At 35.8% G+C, this 25,730-nt stretch overlaps 4 protein-coding genes, 1 long non-coding RNA gene and 1 other non-coding gene across 7 annotated transcripts; 5 read left to right on the top strand and 1 right to left on the bottom strand.

Moving 5' to 3' along the window:
* Positions 1-1,137: 1,137 nt before the first annotated feature.
* On the top strand, positions 1,138-1,244 carry LOC130495313 (small nucleolar RNA R71). The gene has a single exon (XR_008934585.1). It is a non-coding gene; the product is annotated as a small nucleolar RNA R71 (small nucleolar RNA).
* Positions 1,245-9,953: 8,709 nt separating this feature from the next.
* On the top strand, positions 9,954-11,472 carry LOC130494888 (uncharacterized). Its single transcript, XM_056985718.1, has 2 exons — positions 9,954-11,274; positions 11,450-11,472. The coding sequence occupies exons 1-2, from the start codon at positions 9,954-9,956 to the stop codon at positions 11,470-11,472; spliced, it is 1,344 nt and encodes a 447-aa protein (XP_056841698.1).
* Positions 11,473-12,170: 698 nt separating this feature from the next.
* Positions 12,171-14,055, top strand: LOC108856916 (uncharacterized). 2 transcript variants are annotated; one of them, XR_001950268.2, is made up of 3 exons: positions 12,285-13,019; positions 13,567-13,703; positions 13,812-14,055. It is a non-coding gene; the product is annotated as an uncharacterized LOC108856916 (long non-coding RNA). The 2 variants fall into 2 exon arrangements; XR_001950267.2 differs by having other exon boundaries at positions 12,171-13,703.
* A 3,143-nt stretch (positions 14,056-17,198) lies between these two features.
* On the top strand, positions 17,199-17,603 carry LOC130494887 (uncharacterized). The gene has a single exon (XM_056985717.1). It carries the CDS (start codon positions 17,199-17,201, stop codon positions 17,601-17,603), a length of 405 nt encoding a protein of 134 aa, XP_056841697.1.
* A 1,981-nt stretch (positions 17,604-19,584) lies between these two features.
* LOC108860670 (heavy metal-associated isoprenylated plant protein 29) lies at positions 19,585-20,611 on the bottom strand. The gene is made up of 3 exons (XM_018634531.2): positions 20,536-20,611; positions 20,384-20,459; positions 19,585-20,199 (listed from the first exon to the last, which is right to left on the bottom strand). Exons 1-3 carry the CDS (start codon positions 20,542-20,544, stop codon positions 19,841-19,843), a joined length of 444 nt encoding a protein of 147 aa, XP_018490033.1. The 5' UTR covers positions 20,545-20,611; the 3' UTR covers positions 19,585-19,840.
* A 3,003-nt stretch (positions 20,612-23,614) lies between these two features.
* On the top strand, positions 23,615-25,017 carry LOC108859724 (ervatamin-B-like). The gene is made up of 2 exons (XM_018633632.2): positions 23,615-24,115; positions 24,309-25,017. The coding sequence occupies exons 1-2, from the start codon at positions 23,662-23,664 to the stop codon at positions 24,914-24,916; spliced, it is 1,062 nt and encodes a 353-aa protein (XP_018489134.1). The 5' UTR covers positions 23,615-23,661; the 3' UTR covers positions 24,917-25,017.
* Positions 25,018-25,730: the final 713 nt, after the last annotated feature.

Genomic DNA, 25,730 nt, shown 5'->3' with positions numbered 1-25,730 from the left:
TTCATCTCAACAACCTGAAATTCAGTATGGAGAACACAGTCTCCAACTTGGACAGGAAGGTTGCGAATAGTGCCATAAGGAACTGCTCTGGAAGAGTTTGCAAAAGTCAGAGTCACCTGAGAAGGCTCAACATCAGCAATGCCCAACTTGTCTACAATCGCCTTTGAGACAAGATTCACACAAGATCCATAGTCTTAAAGAGCTTCCTCAAATTCTACTCCAGCAATGGAACATGGAAAAGCAAATTTTCCAGGGTCATCAACCTTAGGCAACACCTTCAGGTGTCTAGGTGGAATCGGATAGGGAACCTTAGGAACATAGACTCGCACTGGTGGAATATCAGTAGATCCGTCGGGAGCGGGAGCAGTCGCGGGAGCAGTCGTGGGAGCAGTCGCGGGAGCAGGCGCGGGAGCAGTCACTCTAGAGCTAGCAGACTGCACTGTTCTCTGTTCTGCGCCTATAACAGTCTCAGCGAACAGTTGTTTCGCTTGTTTTTCCTCAGATTTCTCACGTCTCTGCTCGGTTGCATTACAGTGCTCAACCCTAGGATTCATCACACTTTTTCCACGAATGATCTCTTGTTGTCTTTTAACAGTTTCAGCAGTTTGAGCGAGCTGAACATCAATCTTCTTTATGTGGTTGCTCACAGTATCATATTTTGAATTCAGCTCGGTGAACATGCTGTCCATCCTGGTGTTGATGTCTGTGGTAATCTGATTCAGTGCCTTGACCTGAAGTTGCTGGCTCTGGAGCATCTGCTGCATCATAATGTTCAGATTTTTCAGATCATCTGGCGGACTGTTCCCTGCAGTCGGAGCACTCGCGGCTGGAACAGCTTGCTGATTGCTCTGCGGGGTGGTGTTCTGATACCCAGATCCTTGTGCCTGGTTGTTCTGCAGTAGCTGATCGACCTTAGCTGTCAGCTCATCAATTTTCTGGGTGTGTACACTGTTGACTTCCTTGGAGCGATCGCTCTCCTGGTTCTCATTGGTCGAGCTAGCTGCCATGTTCTCAATCAGCTTGAGCGCTCCATCAGTGGTCTGAGTCATGAAGTCTCTATTGCTCGAAGAGTTTAGAGCACCTTGGTATTTCCAGTCCACTCCATCATAGAAAATGCCCAGAAGGTAATCATCATCAAATCCATGGTGAGGGCATTCTCTCTGGTAGTCATTGAAGCGCTCCCATGCGTCACAAAAAGGCTCATCATGGAGCTGTCTGAATGAGGTGATCTTGTTCCTCAATGCAGCTGTTCTCGCCTTAGAGTAGAAATGGTTGAGGAACGCTGATCGGACATGTTCCCATGAAGTGAGAGAGCCGGTAGGGAGGGAGTTCAACCACCGTGCAGCTTTTCCATCAAGAGAGAATGGGAATAGCATGCACTTGATGTAGTCTGGTGGCACACCATTCGCACGAGTGAAACTGCAGACTTTTTCGAAATTCTCAATATGCTCCATTGGAATTTCTGCAGAGAGACCATAGAACACTTTTCGCTGCACCAGGTCAATCAGAGCAGGCTTGATCTCGAAGTCCTGCCGGGTGCAAAGTGGAGGAACAATGGCAGAGCGCGTAGTAGGAATGTTCCGCGGAAGGTTTCTCTCCCCGATTGGAACAGTCTGCGCTGCTTGTTCCTGCCGCGCGAGAGCAGCCTGTTGAGCAGCTTGTTGTGCAGCTGCTTGCTGAGCTTGGATGGTATGCTGCATTTGAAGCATCTGCTGTTGCATCAGTTGCATTGCTGCAGCGAGATCATCCTGAGGGCCGTGATCACCCATGGTGGTGTCGGTAGGCCTTGGCTGTTGTCTGTTCTCTCTTTCTAATCTTGCGAGCTCCTGGTTGCTGAGTGTAACTAAATGTCCTTGTGCGTTGCTCTGAGTATGTCTACTGGTCATGCACCTGGAACATTAGCTGCAACAAAGAGAAAAGAGCAAGTTAGATATCTTAGACTAGATATGAAAACGAAAAATAGAGGTAAAAAATCTGGTCCCCGTCGCAACGGCGCCAAAACTTGATACACTAAAAATGAATCCTTGATACTGCCAAGTTAACAGTTGCAATTATAGTACTTTAGATTCAAATCCAGAGGACCAGTCTACACTTTATTTCTATGAGTTTCGAAATCAAGCTAAGAAGAATATTTGTTTTGGTTTAAAAGGTGACGATAGGAAACAAGAAAAACAAGAGATTGATTCAATTTAACAAGGAGCTAGCCTAGGGTATTTCAATGGGTGTTGAATTGGAGCCAAACAATTATTCAAGCGCGATGAAGTGCTTTCTAGAACTCGGATCACTCAGCTGGAACACTCCACTGTCGTGGCAGTGATCGCTTTGCAGATCGATCTCACCACCTAACTGTCGTTGGGATGAGGATCGATTGCAAGCTTTAGAGAACAGGTCCGATCAGTTCACTTACCACCCTAATATCTACTTTCGCTGATTAGGGATACTAAGCTCATTCAATACATGTCAAGTTATCATCCTAAGCGGTTAACTAGGTGATGAACTAGTGATCTAACATCAAGTGATCAGTTTAATGAAAGCAGTAAGAGCAGTATGAATGAAGAACAGTTATGGATCGCTTATCTATGTTTAGCTCATGCCTCAACACCCTAAAAATCCTAGGCGAGCAAGGTCACTACTCGATCATGATGCAAGAAATCAAAAACATAATTCCTGAAATAAATTGCATAAGAACAGAGTAGAAAACAAAGGGTTCAGATGATCTTCTCTATGGAGAGAGAGATGAAGCCTTCTCCCTTTGCAATAAGCAAATTCAATAATCCTAAAAGTCTCCAATGGTTTCTTGTGTCTCCGAAAGCGTAGAATGATAAGGAGAAAACATAAAATATGATATATCAAAGCCACAGGCGGCTGGGAGAGAAAAAGAGGATAATTAGGGCAAATCCCGAGATGTTGTATTTTCCTTATTCGTCGGGAACAACCGCGGGATCACTCCGTCTGCTTGTTCCGCTTGATCGGGAACAGTCATCGGACTGTTCTGCGTGAAAATCACCAAACTGCACTGTTTTCTGCTTCTTTTGTTCCAGCAGGTCCATCTCCCATCCAGTGCAACTCCAGACCTGTAATGACTCGAAAAAGACTAGAAAGACTCGATAAAGACTTGAAAACCAATTAGAAAACATATATACAATGATGTATAAAACACCATATATCAACAGGTCATGTGGCAGTTACTAGAAACTTAGCAAGGTGAAATATGAGGTGTGAAAACTATTTCTCAAGATGTGGAGAACCAGAAGAATCGGTAACTCATGCCATATTCGAATGTCCACCGGCTTTACAAGCCTGGTACCTTTCAGCGACCCCGACAAGTCAAGATATCTTTCCGTTACCGAGCGTTTACGCCAATATGGATTATCTATTCTGGAGAAAAAACATCATTGTCGAACCAGAGTTAGACAGGGATCCTTAACCTTGGATAATCTGGTATATTTGGAAGGTCCGAAATGATAAGCTTTTCAGGGGGGTAGATAGAGACCCATTGGAGTTGGTTCGATATGCCGAGAGTGAATATCAAGCTTGGTTTAATGCAAATGAGATGGGATCACCAATCATGCAAGATATTACCAATGTGGAGACCCAAGTCATAAACTTGGGTACCATATGTATGATAGATAGGTCATGGACTTCCACAGCTCAGTTCAGTTGGAGTGGTTGGGTTTGGATAGATAGTTTTGGGAAGGTTCAACTTATGGGGACTCGAAATATCTATAGACCAGAATCAGCCTTACATTTAGAAATAGAAGCACTGCAGTGGGCGATGGAGAACATGCTTCAGCATTCGACATGCCAGAGCTTTGGAACAGATTGTAAGGAGCTGATCGCAATGATCAAGGAACCGCACGCAGATATGCTTTCCGGACTTAAAGTTAACCCATGTTCCACGAGCGCATAATCAGTTTTCTGATTTTTTAGTTAAGACTGCTAGATCCTTCCACATAGAGTTATATTTTATTGGTTGTTCTATTTCGGTCTGGTTTTCCAGACCACCTCAAGTTTAAGTAATAGAATAGTCGTTTGCCGCCAAAAAATAGAATATCCAATACTACAAATAGATTAAAAGTATTTTTAAAGTTTTTAGGTGTCTAAATCAATTCATATAGCCATTGAAAGTATATACATCAAATATATTCGAAAATAAAATAAATAGATGAATTTAACTTTAAGATCTAATAGGACTATTTGTTTAGACATGTGGCAATTATGTTGATGTATTTATATCCATTTAAAATTTTATTTAGCATATTTTGAATACAAATTTATTTTTAAAATTTTGGAATATATTTGATGTGTATTTTTCTGACATTGTTTAACTTATTTTTTTCAAAAAATTGAGAAATTGTGTGATGTTATTAAATTTTAGTACATTTAATTAAATATATTTAGACAAAGGCTAATATTTAGAGTAGGGTGTCAATTCGGGCTGGCCCGGCCCGCTCCGAACCTGCTAAACTCGTAAATATTTTAATCCTGCCCGATCCGGTCTAAAAAATATTTTGGGTTTAGATTTCAAAGCCCGCCAAAGCTGTAGAACTTTTCAGGATTTTTGAGCTTTGAGAAATATAATTTATCATTATCATTTCTATCGTTTGAATATATGTGAATTTTTCGTAAAAAGTCAATTTCAACTTTTTGTTTTAAAATTTTACAGTAAGTTTAAAACTTTTCTTCTTTATCAAAAATGTTTTACTTTTTATATTTTAAAAATATATTTTTAGTAAAGCAAATTTAATAAAATTTAAATAGTCAAATATATAAATTTTTTTTTTAAAGATAAACAGAGTGAAAGCAAGAACACACTAGAACCTTGCAAAGCAAATGCAGGAAAGAAGCATCTTATTTGTCACATGCCACCGGGATAAAGGAACCCTCAAACCCTTGATACGACATCACCACTTTTAATTGTCACAGCTTCTTAGAAGTTCAATCCCAATACTCCACGAAGAATAATATCAAATGCGAACGCGCAAAAGCTAAGCAGTGCTTACACTGCAGCATGAGGCGGCAGGACCGGCCTTGGACTAAAGCCCGTGAAACAAGGATTTTAGGCGCCAAAGATTCTTTATATTTTTGGGACGCCAAAATATATTGATAACTACAGTTTAGGCTAGTGGTTATGCACATAGATTAAGAAAACATTTAATTTTACATATTTCAAAAATAAAAACACTATTACCAATACACCTAACCATATATCAACCAACGGCGGAAGCCCTAGGAGAAAGAAGATACAATCCTAGATCATGATCTCCTTTGGGATTGTGATCTCCATATAACTGATCGTTCTTTGGCGATTAGGTTATCAGTTCTCAAGGTTTGTATCAGCAGATAAGCTTGGCGATATTTCCTTTGCACAGAAAGAAGGAGTGGAACCACGATCTGATTCTTACGATCTGATCTGTTATTGCTTCTCTGCTTACTTTGTTCTCGGCACATTCTGTTCTCAGATTAGCTCTGCCAGTACCTGTGTTTGTCACGCTTGGCTTCTCTGTTCCATCATTCACGATCTGTGTTTGCTCGTTTAAAGTTGACGTGCCTGTTAAGCAAACAAAATGGATCATGAGAAAAGGATGAACCGTTCTCGTGTGGCTCTTACGGCTGCGGAGAAAGGTAAAGGCATTTGTTATGAGAATCCTGATGAACCCATTCAACTTTCAGATGAAGAGGATGCTCCTACCATTCGCGATTTCCGGCTATCATTGATTGGCAAGGTTCTCAATCCTAAGAAGCAAATCGTGGAGAAGTTGATTCAAACAATGCCGGCGACATGGGGAATGCAAGATAAGATCACAGCTAATGATCTTGGGAGTGGGAAGTTCCTTTTGAACTTTGAAAATGAAACGGATCTTAAGTCCGTTCTAAGTCAAGGTCCTTTCCATTATAACTTTTGTATGTTCGTACTTGTTCGTTGGGAACCGGTGGTGCACGACGACTACCCGTGGGTGATCCCATTCTGGGTGGAGATTACGGGCATTCCGCTACACTTTTGGACAATCAAGAACCTTAAAAACATTGGTAGCAGGCTGGGGCATATTGATACAGTTGATCTATCGGCAGGTCGTATGCTTATTGATGTCGATACTAGGAAGCCGCTTACTTTCTCCAGGAAGATCGCGTCCAAGGATGGTGATGAGGTCACGATTCAAATTCACTATGATAAGCTATTCAAGCACTGCAAAACTTGTGGAATGCTCACCCATGAGCAGTCACAATGCTTGACTCAGAAACCGGTGACGCAGGATCAAAGTGAAAGGACTAGAGTCTTTGCAAGGGTGCAGCTTCCATGGAGTGAGGAGGATAAGAAGGAGTGGTTTAATGGTCACAAGCAGGTTAAACATGAGATGGTTAACACTGAAGTGTATTATCAGCGAAACAGAGCAACTAGGGATGAGAAACGACCTGAGGGTGGATTCATGACGGATGCTAGGCGGTCTTATGGAAGACAAGGAGGCTATAATGATAGATATGATTCAAACAGAGGGGGAAAGGAGAGGAAGAGTTCACACCAAAACGCTCGGTACGCACCTTATGTGAAAAACAGAGCACAAATATGGAAAGCAAAGGAAAGAACAGAGGTGAGATATGGAAGTAATGATCGAAGAGATGAGTCTTATGCTCATCGGTTCAAGCCTGCAGAAGGGACAGTACGTTTGGATGAAACGATACGTGATGATGACAAACGTGATACTGTCATACGGTCAGGACGAGGTGAGACAAGAACAACTACTAATCCTCGTTCTTCTACTCAACAAGACAAGGAGGCTACTAGAGAAGATGCAACAATGGAGACTGTTACACAACAGACCAGTGGTAAGAGGATAGCTAGTCAAGTGGTGACGCCTATTCGTCATGATCAAGAGCTGGATGCATATGTCACTAAACGTCGTCATATATCTCCTCGTTTGTTAACTTTCTCTCCTAAGGAGAATGTACCTCTTCAAAACGAGCAAATCATTGGTGCTCTAAGTGATAAGGAGATCATTGACCAAGGAGATATGGAGGAGAGCTTCAACGCTACAAAGATGGATGTAGACGTCAAGGAGGATGACCTGCTAGGGGATGAACTAATGGATATTGAAGCTGCCAAGAATAAGGGAAGTAAAGGGGAGACGGCAAAGGAGGACAAGCTGATAAGAAGGCCGAGATCATCATCGATCAGGAACGGGAAAAGCCGCAAATACCCGTTGGGTATACCTATTAGGAAATCTGAGTTCCTCCGTCGGGGATCTCCGAAACCTCACAAATCGGGTGCAAAGGCAACATCAGGTTCTGATAACCATCGATCAGAGGTGCAAACTAATTCTACTGTCAACATTGGTTCAAGAAATGGTGTGGAGGGGTCCAAAAACTCTTCCCGACGATATCCATGAGGACGCTCAGTTGGAACTGTCGAGGGATTGGGAGCGACCTCACAGTTCGACGCCTTACGGAGATGTGTCAGAAGCATCGCCCAGGACTTGTGTTCCTTTCTGAAATGAAGAATAAGAAGCTGGTGTTGCAAAACATTCAAGCGGATTTAGGACTTGATCGTTTGTTTACCGTTGAACCACTTGGTCTCAGCGGAGGTTTAGCTCTCTTTTTTATGGATGAATTTCAAGTTAATGTTTTATTTTCAAATAACAGAATGATTGACATTGAGGCAGTCATTGATGGAATAAAAGTCTTTATGACGTTTGTTTATGGGGATCCTGTATTAGAACGAAGAGATCAAGTTTGGGAACGTCTTACGCGTTTCTCAACAACAAGAAATGGGCCTTGGTTTATGATAGGAGATTTCAATGAAATTACTAGTCATAATGAAAAAGAAGGAGGTAGACAACGTACTGATAGCTCATTTTTACCCTTCAAACAAATGCTAAGTGATTGTGGGATGTTAGAATTTCCATATACTGGAGATATGCTATCATGGGTTGGTAAAAGAGCAGGAAGAGTAACTGTTAGATGTCGTCTGGACAGAGCAGTAGGGAATGCCGACTGGCACAATGAGTTCCCTCATTCGAAAACGAAGTATATGCAGTTATGGGGTTCGGATCATCGTCCGATACTTGCTGATATCCTCAAGAAACCACCCAGGAGATCAAGGAAATTTAAGTTTGACAAAAGATGGTTGGACAATGAGGAACTAAGACAAGTTATTTTGGAGGAATGGAAATCACCTGATCTTCCTCCAAATGCTTCTATAATGGAACATATTTCCAGTTGTAGAAAAGCATTGAGTGAGTGGATGAGACAAAATAATATAAACTCTGCGAAACTGGTAGAAGAACTCAAAGAAAAAGTGGAAGGTCTATATGCAGATGATAATGCCACAACCGAAGAGATTGCTGCAGCTTTGAAGGAGCTTTCTGATGCTCTTAAGGCTGAAGAAATGTTCTGGAAACAAAAAAGCCGTGTCTTTTGGCTCAGGGAAGGAGATCGCAATACGAAATTTTTTCATGCCTTGACGAAACAAAGGAGAGCAAGGAACAAGATCACTCAGCTATTGGATGGAAATGGAAATATTGTGGAGGATGAAGAAGGATTAGTAGCCATTGCTACTAGTTATTTTAGACAAATTTTTGAGTCGTCTAATCCACTGGATATTGAAGAAGCTCTAGCTGAAGTTCCTACGACAATAACGGAGCCTATGAACGTAAGTCTTACAGCACCGGTAACGGAGTGGGAGATCAAATTAGCTCTCTTTGCTATGCATCCAGAAAAAGCCCCGGGGCCAGATGGGATGACTGCGCTGTTTTATCAGAAGTTTTGGGATATAGTAAAGGACGATTTAACTCTTATGGTTAATAAGTTCCTTACTGAAGGGATAATGCCTGATGGACTGAATGAAACTAATATTTGTCTCATCCCAAAGACGACAAAACCAAATGATATGGCTCAGTTTCGGCCTATTAGTTTGTGTAACGTTAGCTACAAGATCATCTCTAAGGTCCTATGCCAGAGACTAAAGAAAGTACTACCTGGATTGATATCGGAAACCCAGTCAGCCTTCGTTGCTGGAAGACAGATTTCTGATAATATTATGATTGCTCAAGAAATGTTCCATGCTCTTAGGACAAAGCCAAGCGGACGCAACAAAAGAATGGCTATTAAGACGGACATGAGCAAAGCCTATGATAGGATGGAATGGTCATTTATTGAAGCTGTGATGAGAAAGATGGGTTTCTCGGAAACATGGATCACATGGATAATAAGATGTATTACGTCAGTACAATATAAAGTCCTCATGAATGGCCAACCGAGAGGAAACATTATTCCAGGAAGAGGCCTACGCCAAGGAGATCCTTTTGTCTCCTTTCATTTTTATTCTATGCACGGAAGTGCTCGTTAGCCTTCTCAATCATGCAGAGAACCAGGGAAAGATAACAGGGATGCGCGTTACCCGCGCGTGTCCATCGATATCCCACCTGCTATTTGCTGATGATAGCCTTTTCTTCTGTAAGACGGAGCCCCGTGAGTGTGAAGAAGTAATGAAAGTGATCAGGATATATGGTAAAGCATCATGACAGTGTATCAACTTTGATAAGTCTTCCTTACTCTTTGGTAAGAGGATTAACGCAACCACAAGACAAGAAATTAAAGACGTACTTGGAATACAAAATGATGGAGGGATGGGGACTTACCTGGGTATTCCAGAAGATATAAGTGGGTCAAAATGCAAGCTATTTTCCTTCTTAAAAGACAAACTAATGCATAGAGTGAATGGCTGGACAGGCCGATGGCTCTCGAAAGGAGGAAAGGAGGTATTGATTAAGTCAATTCTACTTGCTCTCCCGACGTATGTTATGTCTACTTTCCTGCTCCCATTGGAGATATGTGAAAACCTTGCAAGCGCTATTGCTCAATTCTGGTGGAGTTCAAATCCACCGAAGAGAGGAATACACTGGTCGAAATGGGAAAAAGTCTGCCTACCGAGATAAGAAGGAGGGATTGGATTTCGTATGATTCATGAGTTTAACCTGGCATTATTGGCGAAACAACTGTGGAGGCTAACACAAAACCCGGATTCGCTGGTCGCCCGTGTATTAAGAGGAAGATATTACAGACTAAGCTCGCCTTTGCGAGTAAACTCTGTAAACAGTCCATCTTATATTTGGACTAGTATTTCAGCTGTGAGAGAGCTGTTGTTGCTGGGGATAAGGCAGAAAATACACTCTGGGTATGAGGTTAAAGTGTGGGAGGATCCTTGGATTCCATTGAATCCTGCTAGGCCAGCTATACCTATAGCGCCAGTTATGCATCCAAACATGAGAGTGAGTGATCTTATTAATCAGGAGCTAAAGGAATGGGATGTTAACATATTGGAGCAATATGTAAGCCCTGATGACATACCACTCATAAGGAGTCTAGCCATAAGCACAACTCATAGGCCTGACACGTTTTGCTGGAACTTCACAAGACATGGACAATACACGGTTAAGTCTGGATATTGGGTTGCTCAAAATCTTTTGAAGGATGCAGATGAAAAGCAAGTGTTGGAGCCAAGTATTACAAAGCTCCAAGCCTTTGCTTGGAAGATAAAGACGCCAAAGAAAATGTGTCATCTTATATGGCAATTATTAACTGGACAGGTGGCAGTAACGAGAAATTTAGTAAGACGAAATATAAGATGTGATAACTACTGCCCAAGATGTGGTGAACCAGAGAAGTCAGTAACACATGCTATTTTTGAATGTCCACCTGCTATGCAAGTTTGGCTGCACTCAACGACTCCAACGAATCCTGGTGTGTTTCCAGCATCAAGTATATACACGAATATGAACTACCTCTTTTGGGAAAAAGACGGTTCACTTGAACCAGAGCAAGACAGGGATCCTTATCCTTGGATAATTTGGTACGTTTGGAAGGCGAGAAATGACAAACTCTTTAGGGGAATTGACAGAGATCCTCTGGAAATAGTTCGTTATGCTGAGAGTGAGTGTCCAGCTTGGTTTAATGCCAATGAGAAGATAACTCCAATAGTACAAGAGAGTAATGTAGAGGAGTCTCAAGTCATAAGCTTGGGAAACATCTGCTTACTGGATGGATCATGGACATCTCAAGCTCAATTTAGCGGATGTGGATGGGTCTGGTTGGACAGTGGGGGAAAGACGCAACTTATGGGATCTCAGAATTTTCCTAGAAAAGAATCAGCTCTACACTCAGAGGTGGAAGCACTGCGATGGGCAATGGAAAACATGCTCCAGCATTCGACATGTCAGAACTTCGGGACAGACTGCAAAGATTTGATTACAATGATCAAGGAACCACATGCTTGGCCAAGTTTTGCTATGGAATTAGAGAGGATAGAGACACTGCTCATATGCTTTCCGGACTTCAAGATTACTTTTGTTCCAAGGGCGCATAACCAGACTTCAGATTCTTTAAATAAGACAGCTAGATCCTTCCATAGGAAGTTATTTTTTGTTGGTTGTTCTATTCCGGTCTGGTTACCCAGACCACCTCAAGTTTGAGCAATAGAATAGCAGTTTGCCGTCAAAAAAAAAAACCATATATCAACCAATAAAAATATAGAATAGAGAATATTGTCAATGAATTTTGCATTGGAAACCGAAAACGACACTTATTTTGAAACAAAATATTTCCTCTAGAACGACAAATAATTCGAAACGGAGGGAGTACACAGTATATTAAATAATTCAATTAGACAACTTATTTTTTGTCTTTATTATTATTATTAGTTAACATTTATTTTCTCTTTTCTATATCTTTGGATGGATATTTGCTATAATGGTTATGCGCACAACATACTATATATCAATTATTTTAAATTATCACCTGTTCTTTTTTCTTGGTTTTTTGTTGATTATTTTTTTGGTAAAATCATTCTTAATTATTTTGTTGGAATATTTTGTTCTGCCATGTAAGTCTTCATTTTCTCTCTTTTTGTAAGGTTTTATATCTTTTTTCTTTCTAAAATGACATTCGAACAAACATAAAATTGTTATAATGTTTTAATTTTAAAATTGATGAAAAGTTATATTTTCATTTAATAATGTTATGATATCTTGTACTTTATTTTTTAAAATAAATTATGTTTTAATAGCTTTATATTATTTATAGTTTTAAATATAAAAATAAAAAATAATATGATGAAGGGGCATCAAATTTTCTTTACGCTTTGGGCACCGTAAATGTCCGGACCGGCACTGGAGGAAGAGCCGCCAATCGAGGATAATCAAAGATTGCTGAACCCCCAAAGATGTGACCGTTGCACCCATTTAACTGAAATTCAAAAACAAAAAGCCACACGAGGACTCATTATATTATGCCATGGACATTTACAGGTCTTCCTAGAGCTGATTCTTGTTTCTTAAACCATGATTAACGCAGTTCCTTAGTTGGGGTTTTTAATGTAATTAGAAATTAAAAAAATATTAGCTGTTAACTGAAGAAACGTTTCTTAATTAAGCGTCACAAGACACATTTCTTAGGAGACATGTGTCCCCCATTGAGAGAATTTTGCATTTTTCTCTATCTCTCTCTCTCGGTGGCTCTCCTCGATGACTCCGCTTCTCTCTCGGTGGCTCTCCTCGACGACTCCGCTTCTCTCTCAGTGGCTCTCCTAGATGATGAATCACTCCGCCTCTCTCTCGGTGGCTCTCCTCGATGATGAAAACCTCTGTCTCTCTCTCGACGGCTCTCCTCATTAAAAACTCACTCCACCTCTCTCTCGGTGGCTCTCCTCGACGAAGAAAACGGCGACTGGTTCTGCTCAGTCGAATCGAAAGGCAAAGCTATGTTATTTTATTTTATGTTTGAATCCTTCGATTCATGCATGTCTTAGATTATGCTCCTTCTTGTTCGGGTCACAAGTTTTCTAACTTTTGATTTGTTTGTTGTGTTGGTTTGTGTCTATTGATTATGTCTTGTGTTGGTTTCTGTCTCGTGATTAATATATATATCATGTGATTACTTTTGATTTGTTTCTGTATTTGTGTGTTAAGATGGATGGATCAAGAGACATGAGCAAGGTTCGTCAAACTAGAAGACCACAGTTGCAACATGTAAAACATTTATCTTTGATATGTTCAATTGATTGAAAGTTTTATAAAAAGCATTGTTTATATTTGTAGGTCGTTTTTTCTTAAGTTCAGATTGATGTTGATTTTGATTCTGGTCTGAAATGAATTGATTTTGACTCTGGTCTGAATTGAATTGTCGTTAATAAATGTTTTGGTTAGTGTTAAATTATGGTTGTGTTAGGTAATAAATAAATGTAATGGTTAGATATAAATCTCTGTTGAAGTGTGATGAATGTATAAGATATATATCAAGTCGATTTGGTTGGTTGTGATGAATGCGTTGATATATTAAACACAGTGTTCTTTTTTCTCTCTTCTATAAAACACATTCCTTCTTCTCCCTCATCTATCAAACACATTGTTCTTTTCTTTCTCTTTTCTTTGACATATTCGGATATGGATTCTAATCCATATAGGCACACATCAAAGTTTGTTGAACTTCTTAATAGTCAACAAGATACTGTCTTCGGTTTAGTACAAGATAATGACGAACTATTTTCATCACAAGTCCCTGTATTTGGAACTCAAGGTACTGAAGATTCAAACTTTGGTAAAGACACTCCTGCAGAGCATAGAGAACGAAGGAAATGGACGCCAATAGATGATGTTGTGATCATCAGCTCGTGGTTAAACACAAGCAAAGATCCTGATGTGTTTCTTCTTCTGGTTATTGATTATAGCTACTCTTTATTTTATGTTTGTGTTTCTTGTCTGGTTATTGATGATATAAATGCTTTCTTGTTCTGATGACTTGTCGTGTGACTTTACTTTCAGGTCTTGAAAGAGTGAAAGAGTGGAGCATTGGGAGTGGAAGAATCATGGACTGAAGTGAAGTCTTGTACTCTTGTGTAAACTTTGTATTATTGTTTGAATTGGAGCTTGTATTCTTGTGTAAAGTCTTGTATTCTTGTCGTGTGTCATCAGTCACGGACTAGCACAGTCACGGACTACCATAGTTGTATTATTCACATTGTATTCATCAGTTCTATTTTAAGTTTGAATTCACCAAAGTTTTATTCTCTCTTTGTAAACTTTGAATTCATCAGTCATCTTCTATCTTTTTCCATTCTCCTTCTCATGTTCTTCCTTTTATAAAAATCTAAAACAATTTGTACACATATATGGCATCTTCACCGGCTGATCTTCGTCTACTTGATATTGGAGAGCATCGTGGATTTCCCGGAATGATAGGAAGCATCGATTGTATGCATTGTGAGTGGAAGAATTGTCCCACCACTTGGAAAGGTCAATATTCACGTGGTCAGGAAAAATCTACAATCGTTTTAGAGGCGGTTGCTTCATATGATCTATGAATATGTCATGCGTTTTTTGGATATCTAGTTACCTTAAATGATATCAATGTTCTTGATCGCTCACCTGTTTTTGATGACATAATAAAAGGTCAAGCTCCACAATTTCTCTATTAATGGAAGAGACTATCATTTGGCTTACTATCTCACAGATGGTATTTATCCAGAATGGGCAATTTTTATCCAATATGTTCCAATTCCACAAGGGCCGAAAGCAGTTATATTTGCTCAACATCAAGAAGCTGCCCAAAAAGATGTAGAACGTGCTTTTGGAGTCTTGCGAACTCAATTTGTCATTGTTAGAAATCCAGAATTTTTTAAGATGAAGTCAAAATTGGGAAGATTATGAGAGAATATATCATACTCCATAATATGATAGAATAAAACGAACAAGATGGATACACTCAATTTGATGTTTCAGAATTCCAACAAGGAGAAGGCAATAGAAGTTCACATGTGGATCTCACATATTCTACAGATATCCCTACAAATATCGCCAATATGATGGATGTTCGAACTAGAATTCGTTAGACAACTGCATCAACAACTGAGATCTGATTTGGTTGAACATATATGATGTAAATTTGGACGTGATCAAGATAACAACTGAGCTTGGATGCTTCTTTGAAATGATTATCGTTTATTTTACTAATCTTTGTTTTTATGTTTTTATTTTAAAATCTATGTTTAAAATATTGTCTTTGACTATGTTTTATTTAATAAGTAAATTTTATGTTTAATAAAACAATGTTTTATAATTTTTTTAAGACCCCTTAATTTAGTTCTACCATTTAAGCACTCAAACTAATAGTCTCTTAACAAGAATTCTTAACTTAAGTTTATTAGTTAAATATTCATTAAGAACCTAATCAGGGTCTCCCCCATTAATCATGCTCTTATATAACTTTCGATTATTTTTTAGTTTCTCACTATTTTCTTGATAAAATACTAAATATATGCATCAATTTTCCTCCCAATACTATTTCAAAAAAAAGGAAAAAAATCCCTCCCAGTTTACAAAAAAAAAAACTATAATAAACATAGGCCGTATTGTAATTTCACTGTATACTATATTCTGACCCGTCCTTTCAAACAACGGGTATATTTTAATTTTAATTTTTTAAATAATTTAATTTTTATATTTGTAATTTTATAATTATATTTGTGTTTATTATTAATTTAATATAATATAAATTTTGGTAACTATGTTAAATATGTCAAGTTGCATAACTATACACTTGTGCCATATGCATTTCAGAAATTATTTTTAAACTTCATTTCTAAAGTTTGCAACATATTATATTTTCTTAGTAGTTACCTAATATAATTAGTCAAGAATATCCATACCTAAAAAACCCGACTTGGAATCCACCCGAAAATAAAAGTTTCGTACTCTATTAAGACCTCGCTTATATACTTGATTGATTCTTAATGTGTTAGATCCGGAAACAATATCAAACCCAACCCGCATCAAAAACCAAACAATTTTTTGACAAAATGTTTGAAACAGTTACTTGTAAAAATATTATGCTATATATATATATCTGTGTGTGTGTGTGTGTGTGTGTGTGTGTGTGTGTGTGTGTGTGTGTGTGTGTGTGTGTGTGTGTGTGTGTGTGTGTGTGTGTGTGTGTGTGTGTGTGTGTGTGTGTGTGTGTGTGTGTGTGTGTGTGTGTGTGTGTGTGTGTGTGTGTGTGTGTGTGTGTGTGTGTGAGTGTAAATGTGTTAATATGTTTTTTATTAACTTTAAGTAAAATCCCATTTAATAAATATTGGTAACTATATTAAATATGTCAAGTTGCATAACTATACACTTGTGTCATATGCATTTCAGAAATTATTTCTAAACTTTATTCCTAAAGTTTGCAACATATTATATTTTCTTAGTAGTAACCTAACATAATTAGTCAAGAATATATGTACGTACCTAAAAAACCGACTTGGAATCGATCCGAAAATCAAAGTCTCATACTCTATAAGACTTCGCTTATATACTTTAATGATTCTTAATGTGTTATATCCGAAAACAATATCAAACCCAACCCTCATCGAAAACCGAACAATTTGTTTGACAAAATGTTTGAAACAGTTACTTGTAAATATATTATGCTATATATATAGAGATATGTGTGTGCGTGTAAATGTGTTAATATGGTTTTTACTAACTTTAAGTAAAATTACATTTAATAAATATTTTTAATCTGAATAAATTTATTTAAAACTCGTTAAGCTAAATGAGTTTATATAAATATTTATTTCTATTAAAATCCACCTAAATCCCGTTAACTCACATCATGTACTTTGTTAATTGATAAATTTAATGTATGTGTAAAAATATTTAAAATTTGAATAAATTAATGTCTGACTGAATAAATATCAATTTCTTTTGCTGAGATGTAAAGTATGTTGTCGTAGTGTGATAATGATTTTTCAAACATATATCAAAGTTTATTATAATTAAATTTATATATTTGATTGTATATCTACATTTAAATGTTATATAATAAGCATTATTTTGTGCAAATATTTTATATTTAATGTTTTAATGTAGATAATTTTAATATTTAAACTTAGCTTCATCAGTTTCGTAATTATTGCATGAATAATTTCTGAGTTATCAGCAATTTGGCATAATACCTAAGGATCTTATGGTATATTTGGAAAGGAAGAAATAACAAGGTTTTCAACAATTAGGATATGGAACCTAGGGATACTCTTCAACTAGCGGAAACATAATCAAGGTTTTGGGCGGAGGCACAAATAGTACACACACCGGCACCAAATCCACAACAAGCGAATCTTCCGACGATTCCCGGACACTGGTGTTTTCTTGATGGGTCTTGGAAGGATAATGAGGGCTTTCATGCCAGGGATGTATAGCCCCCTTGAAGGTCTTACGGGTCTAATGGGAGAAAAAAATGTAAGGGTTTCTCTCTATCCTCTTCACTCTGAGATAGAAGCCTTACTTTGGGCGATGGAATGTGTGCGTAATTTGCGTCAGTTTCATGTCACGTTTGCAACAGATTGCTCACAACTGGTAAAGATGGTGTTGAAACCAGATGAATGGCCTGCGTTTGCTACTTATTTGGCAGATATAAAAACCTTGAAAGAATCCTTTCATAGCTTAGAGATCATCCATGTACCTTGCACACATAATTTGAAGGCCGATAGCTTAGCACGCAGTGCTAGGAAACATATGTCTTTTGTTGTGTACATAGTTGCAAAGCTACCAGTTTGGTTTACAGAGTCCGATTGAGTCTATAAAAGTCGATGACAAAAAATAAAAATAAAAATAATGATAATAATTTATGAGAAACATAACTGTTTTGTGCTGGATTTCTACAATTGGGTTAAATTCTAAGAAATTTAATGCTCATCAAAATCAAAAAAAAAATCAAACTGATTTCTTGAGGAAGATTGATAACTGGTTTTGTTATAAATAAAATATAAACCGTGGTCAGTGATTTAATTAAAATAGATACAATTATAAAATAATCAGTTTTTTTTTATTTTTAAATAGATCGCGTGGGAAAAAGATGTTGGACCAAAAATTTATTAGTTGGTCAAGTTGATATTTTAATATAATATATCTTAAACTTAAAAACGACATATATACAATAATAGACTACTAGGTAGAAACCCGCACTGTGTGCGGAGTAAAATAGTTTATTAGATTATTCATTGTATGTTGTACTAAAAATTTGGTGTATATCTTTTTTTGGGGATGTGCATTCAAATATCCGTTCAGATTCAGTTGATCTCGGATTTCGGATTTTTATAGTTAGAAATTCAAATTATATTTGGATATTTACAAAACTTTGGTTTAGATTTGGTTCGAATCATTGAGGGTTCAGCTCTGATTCGAGTTCAGATATCCATTTTAATTATGTATTTTTAACAAAAATTCAAATATACTTAAATCCTAAGAATCAAAAATAAAATAATATAAATCATTAAAAATTGAATAATGTTAGACTAAATATTTAAATTTACATAAAAATTAGTTGAATTTTAATATTTATATGGAGAACAAATATATATATATATATATTGTGACTATATTGATAATTTTTAGATATTTTCATATTTTTAATAGCCAATAGATATAAATTTTAAATAATTAACATACTTAAATATATAATTGCAATTTAAGATATTTTTGGTATCCAAAATATTTTAGTTTGGATTAGATTCGAATATGTTTATCTGGATATTAAACTCTTAGATCTATCTGAGTACTTAATCAATTTTAGTTTGTATTCAATATTATTTTGAAATATAGTTCGATTTGGTTCTACGAATTCAGATATTTTACCCAGATCTACTTTCTTCTACTAATATAAAGAAAAATAAAAATAAATTTAAAACAAATATTTTGGTTTATTTAACATACATAATTATTGTACTATACCTTAATAATACCAATAAAAATGGTTGGCCGCTATGTCAATATTGTTGGGCATGTTGCAAAATTGACGTAGTCTATAACCACTAATTTATTTTCTTATAAAAGATTCTTGGTAAATATAATAAAACACGATACAATCGAGTGAAAAATATTACAGATGCGTGGAAAATATGTAATCTCTACACTCGGCACATGAATTTTGTTTTTCAATCGATATCATATATCTTCTTCTTTTAAAAGTTTTTCTTATTTCTTATATTTTATAGTAATTTGGTTATGTTTCTATTTTTTTCTTAAATGTGAAAATTCCTTAAAGAAAAACAATATATCTGAAATAAAGATCCAATTTTGTGTGTGTTGTGTTTTTACCTCGGGTTTTAATTCATAACCAATCACAATTATTTATTGCATTCGTATATAGAAGCTTCAACCATGGCTAAATTTGTCAATATATGAAACTTTCAATTTTTAAAGACATTCTCGTTCTATTATTTTAGTTGATGTGAATCTTTATGATTTTGTAATTTCTTTTTTTTTTCAAATGATATTATTCAGTAGTTGCACGAAGAGAATTTCAATTTATTAATACAAAATTTAAAAATGTAAAAAAATAAAAGTAAGTTAATTAAACAAAGTTAGTATAAACACATTAAATTTTCTGCGGTGAACGCATTGATTAATTATTAAATGATTGTGAACGCATTAATTAATTATTAAATGATTGTGAGTTTGACGCATCAACTTACTCAAATTCAAATCAATGTGAGATTGTCACATGTTAAATGTAATGTGAAATCATTAAATGATAATACTTCTATTTTAATATATAGGAGATTCAGTTTATTAAAACCAATAAAAGCCACATTATATGCACTAACAAATTATGATAAACAACCAGTGCTTTTTTAAATTTAACCAAAACATCTATTACATAAACATTTTGATCGAGGCCGGATCATCAAATCCAACTGAGCTGATGACGAGGTCTCAAATTTTGTTTCGACTTGGTTGCGTGCTTTTCTTACAAAGGAGCATAACCAAACTATAGTTGTTCCATCCATAGTAGCTGGTGAAAATGGAATCGATCACATGATGTTACAGAAATGAGGGTTTTCCTCACTGAACATAGAAGTAGCATTCTCGTCGATAAGACCCGAATAAGGCCGTTCCTGATGGTAACCATGGTCGTGTCCGTGGTATCCATGCATATAATAGTTATAAGAACTCACTTTCTCACCATACTTTGACATGTTGATTCTTTTGTTGAACTTCTTCTTGAAGTACTTGTCTTGAAATCCATTAGATTCAGGGTGGTAAGGGAACGACCATAGGCATACCTCTCTCCCTGTTATACTCCTAGCAACTTTAAGAACCTTTTTCTGCTCTGCCGAACCAGTCACCGTTACTCTCTGCTGATTCATATCTATCTGAACATCGTGGACTCCTGTTCAATCCACGACTTGATTATCAGTTTTCTTGATTGACAAGAACTAGTTCTTGATGAAATGTTTTTTTATATATATAAATAAACAAGTTACTAATAATTAACCATTATCTTCAAAAAAAAAAAATAATAATAATAATAATAATAAACCATGGTCATTAACCGATGTTCATTAATTAATTACCCTTAATGTTTTCAAGAGCTTTCCTAACTTTTCTCTCGCAACCAGGACAGTCCATAGGCACATCCATTTCCACTACCTGCGTACACAGACATATATTCAATAAACGTGTGTACGAGTACCCATGAAAATGCATATAATGAAAAGTTACTCACCGTCGTCATTTTATCGTTATAGCGTAACTAAAGAGAGAGGTCTTTAAGACTTATCACAGTTTGGTCGATGAATGAATAGAGAAGAAACATATATAAATACGCATCACAGAAATTAAGAAGAGCTTTGAAGGTCTACAGAATATTATTTTTATATTATGTTACTTCTACATGAAAAATTTGTGAAAATGTATGGAAACTACCTTGAAGTCAAAAGCTTATGTAACCTGGTTTTACAATAATATATAATCTTGAAAAGGATGATCATGATTTGACAGATTCAGTTTAGTTATTTGCCAATCATGACATTAGAAAGAGTTAAAATAGAGATGGTTTTTGATTCTAATATCTTTTTCGATAATAGGAGAAAATATAACAATCCTCTATTATTTAAAAAACACAGTGGAACAAAACCTCATTATATCTTAGAGTTCATCTTTCATAGAGAAAATCATAAAGATGAGTCAAAGATGTTTTTAATCACAAAAAAAAAAACACACATTCTAAAGAACTATCTTTTTTTTTTTTAGATTTATCTTTATCAATCATGTTTAGATTTATTTTTAAAACTACAACAAAAAATCTAAAGCAAATATTTTTCTTATGTATTTTAAGCAAAAAACCCACATCCTTGTTTTATAGGCTTTAGAAACTTTAAAATGAAAAAACTATTTATGATATCAAATAAATTAGATAATCATAAAAAAAACATTTATAAATATTTTAATTTAATTCTGGGTGTTTTCAAAACTGTTGAAATGTTTAAATAACATAAAATATTATTTATATATTACATTTTAAATAACAGTAAACTTTGATAATTTATAAAAATCATTAATATAAATTATTTTAGTTGATAAAAATAATTATTTTATATATACATCACATATTTTATTTTGAAATATCTACAACATATAACTTACAACATATAACTTACAACTACAACAAATTTAACTACAGCAAAAGTCTCTGCAAAAAAAATGTACAATAACAACTTTACAGCTACAACTTTACAGCTACAACCAACTTAACTACATCTAAACTTTTACAGCTAGATTTTTACATCCACGGTCGAACCAATCACTCCCAAAAACTATTCAATCTTGGAACTTCAATAAATGTGATTATTTATTTAACGAAATTATATAAAAATTATTTTCACTAATTTAATTACAATATCTTTTAATATCTTTTTATTCTAATATGCATTTATTTTTAGATTCTAACAAAATATGTAGAATAAAGATTCTACAAAATCTTATTGATTTTTAATATATTCTGTAAAATAATTCATTAATTTTGTAGTTAGTCAGAAAACATTAAAATATTATTAATTAATCCAGTTATTATTTATAAATGAAAGTTAATAATTTGATGCTATTGAAGTGTTAGAAAACAACCAGTCTTGTCCACATGGATGCGGAACTGCTGGTGTGGTTTACAAAGTCATATTGAATCTGTTTTATGTTGATGACAAAAAAAAATATAAACAAAATTTTGATAAAAAAATAATTTGATGCTATTTAATATATTTTATACTCATTTAATCTGCTATGCTAAAATTGAAAATATTATATAAAATGACACATGTTGATAATCAATACTATTAAAACATAAATTTTGGATTGAACTTGTTATTAGGTGGAATATTTTTTAAAACTATAATGTTTCCAGTGTCGCATACATATTGAATTTTACAATATTATTTCTAGATGTCAAATACATATTGAAATGTTTAAACATAAACTTTGGAGAGAGTCATGTCCTCTTATGCTTCGATTTTGAATTAACTCGTTTTTGTTTTCATGGAGCTTTTCAGAATTTGGATCTTGTCGATGGTATGGCTGTTACAGATCTGGTGTGCCACTCAGTCGTAGATGGCTGGTCAAGCTTAGGCTTTGGTAGTTCGTCGTCTCTTTCGTTTTGGACTGACGTTGGTTGAGGGTCCGGATTGAGGTTCTATCTTGGCTTTGTTTCACTGTCTCAATATTTAATCATTGATTTGTGGTTTAATTTTTAAAATTTGAAGATTTCTTTTTTTTTGACATCAAAATTTGAAAACTTTATTAATCTTAGTTTGTCATTTTAATTAGACCAAAACTATAGGGAACTGTTAAAAATAAATCTATCAATAGTAACAACTATTTTGAAATAAACACAAAGGCACAAGTATATTCTTCCAATAGAATAGTATTATCAGATATTCTAAGAAATTTAAATCTTACCTAATAACACACAGATTCCTACACATATAAAAAGAAACTATTATATGGTGTTGATTTCATCACTTTTAATATAATTCCATTTTTTTTGGTTTTACAAATGCGAAAGATCTTTCTCAAAAAAAAAACACAAGCGAAAGGTCGCCTTAACTCGATCCTGAGTTATAAACTTGACTATAGCGAACTTTGATTATAACAATTTTATGTGCAAGCCCAACTAATCAAACTCAAATAAAACAACTCATAATGCTCATCATAAAACAAACACTTCAGACAAATGAAGACATAAATTCGGTACACTATTTTCTATTTATTAAAACAAAATTGCTTACAAATAATTTTCTTTTTATAGAACTAAAATAAATTTTGTAACCAAAAATAATTTTTGCGTTTTAAAAAGGCGGTCATAGTCTAATACTCAATTACCCCCAAAAACCAATAATCAATGCTGCAAAGCCTGCAATGATAATTTTGGGTTCGAAATAACTTTTAATATTTTAAAACCCACACGATCGATTCCATTTGAACGCATACGTAACACTACCATTAACAGTATTGTTTTTGTATTGGTAAAAACATTAACAGTAGAAGCCAGTTTTAAAAAAAAAAAAAACATTAACAGTATTGTTGCTAGTAAATATAGCAAGGTAAAAACATTAACAGTATTGTTGCTAGTAAATATAGCAAGATCTTATTCTCTTTATTTTAAAAATGAAGTCGTGATGGTAGATATACATTGGTTGCTATAAATGTGCAAATAAAGCTGCAAAATATGGAGTGAACTTGCAATATTTTCTCAATTTCCAGTAAGATCATAACTAACTACAATTCTTTTCTTTATAAGTACCTTTTCCGCCATTCGTACTTCTTCACAACAACAAACTCAAAACCTTATTCATAAAAAAAAATGTCATCGATAGTGCTCATGTTTGTGGTTCTAACCATTCTTTCCATGGGTTTGAACGTCTCTCAAGCGACATCTCGTGTCACCTTCCACGAGCCACTATTGGCTGACCACCATCAACAATGGATGAATCGATTCTCTCGAGTTTATAACAGCGAGCTCGAGAAACAGATGAGATTCGACATGTTCAAGAAGAACTTTAAATTCATTGAGGAATTTAATAGAAAGGGAGACAGAACCTACAAGCTTGGTGTCAACGAGTTTGCGGATTGGCCCGAAGAGGATTTCATTGCCACACATACCGGTCTTAGGAGCACTGGCGGATATTCACCAAGTGGATTTATGTATGAAGTGGAACCGTATCAGGACTGGAACGTCACTGATGTCGCCCCTCATGAGACCAAAGATTGGAGAAACGAAGGAGCTGTAACACCGGTTAGATACCAAGGCCTATGCGGTAAGCATTCTAAACGATGATATGCATGATTAACATTCTGTAGTAATCTGAATTTAGTCATAATTTTTTAAAAAACTTAAACCCCAAGGTTGGTTTCCCAGTCTAGGTTTAGAGTAATACGAATCTCAATGATAAGGTAAATAATCTATATATAAGAAAACTAATCAATATATATGGGTTTATATTTGAGCAGGAGGTTGTTGGGCGTTCTCAGCTGTTGCCGCTGTGGAAGGTGTGACAAAGATTGCCGGAGGCAAACTTATACCATTATCTGAACAACAGCTTATAGATTGCGACAGAGGGTATAATAATGGTTGTGGAGGTGGGATAATGACAGAAGCTTTCGACTACATAGTCCAAAACCAAGGCATTGCCTCAGAAGAAGCTTACCCTTTCTCAGAGCAAGCGTACCCTTTCCTATGGACATACGAGATGTGCCGGTTTAATGCGAGACCCGCCGCATCAATCAGAGGTTTCCAGACTGTTCCAAGCAACAACGAGCGTGCGTTGCTCGAGGCTGTGTCGAGACAGCCTGTCTCGGTTTCCATTGACGCAGATGGACCCGGTTTCATGCATTACTCAGGGGGAGTGTACGATGAGCCGTACTGTGGGACCAGAGTGAATCATGCGGTGACGTTCGTTGGCTACGGGACTAGCCCTGAAGGGATCAAGTATTGGCTAGCTAAGAATTCTTGGGGTGAGACTTGGGGAGAGAATGGTTACATTAGGATTCGTAGAGACGTGGACTGGCCTGAGGGCATGTGTGGTGTGGCTCAGAATGCTTATTATCCAATTGCTTAATTAAGTGGCAAATGGCTTATTGTTTAAGTGTTATATAACACTAGAATAACAAAAGTGACTAGTTTGGTTTATTAATTGATTATATAGTCTGGCTTAGGACTCGTGATATATCATAGTGAACTAGTTCGTATGATCAACCATCAAGGCAATCCAAAATTCGCTGACATGAAAAAAAAGTCAACTCAAAACTCAAATTTATTTTGGCCAAAATGAGTAAGATGAAAACCCACTTGGAGAGGTTCTTAATTATTAAAGGCCCGGTCGTGACCAGATCTTTTAATATGATCTCTATCTCTCATCTACCTATTCTTGTATAGATATGTGGATTAAGACCGTAATTATCGCAGGATGGTGGGGGATTTCTTGATGGAAGGGGGGGGGGGACCACAGAGGGTGGAAACCAAGAAGAAAAAAGGAGAAGACGTCGTTTGGTGAGGATACGTTTTTTGAGTTTGTTCACGGGTCCCACGACACGTGGCGGCCCGCGATTGGTACATTTTATTTTTTTTTTAAATTAAAAAAAAAGTAAAAAAGAAAAAATAGAAAGATACCCAAGTGGGTATTAGGGATAAACATGCTTTAAGAGCCATTCCCTTGCTTCTCCTAATTAAGATATGTTCTTTGTGTTTTCTTCTTTTGCTTTAATTTTTTAACCATAGCCACTAAAAACCAACTTTGAGTTTCAAAATCCTTTATATATTGAAAGAAAATCATTTTAAAGTTGTAATATTGCTTAATATGTCGAGGTGTCAACATCTCAGCTCCTCTCACGGTCCAAATTAAATAACTCTTACCATACTAGAAAAATTACAAA

Source organism: Raphanus sativus, chromosome 5 (genome assembly GCF_000801105.2).
Source record: "Raphanus sativus cultivar WK10039 chromosome 5, ASM80110v3, whole genome shotgun sequence".
Lineage (NCBI taxonomy): Eukaryota > Viridiplantae > Streptophyta > Magnoliopsida > Brassicales > Brassicaceae > Raphanus > Raphanus sativus.
Note: the sequence above shows the minus strand (reverse complement) of the source record. Positions and strands in the feature narration are given on the sequence as shown.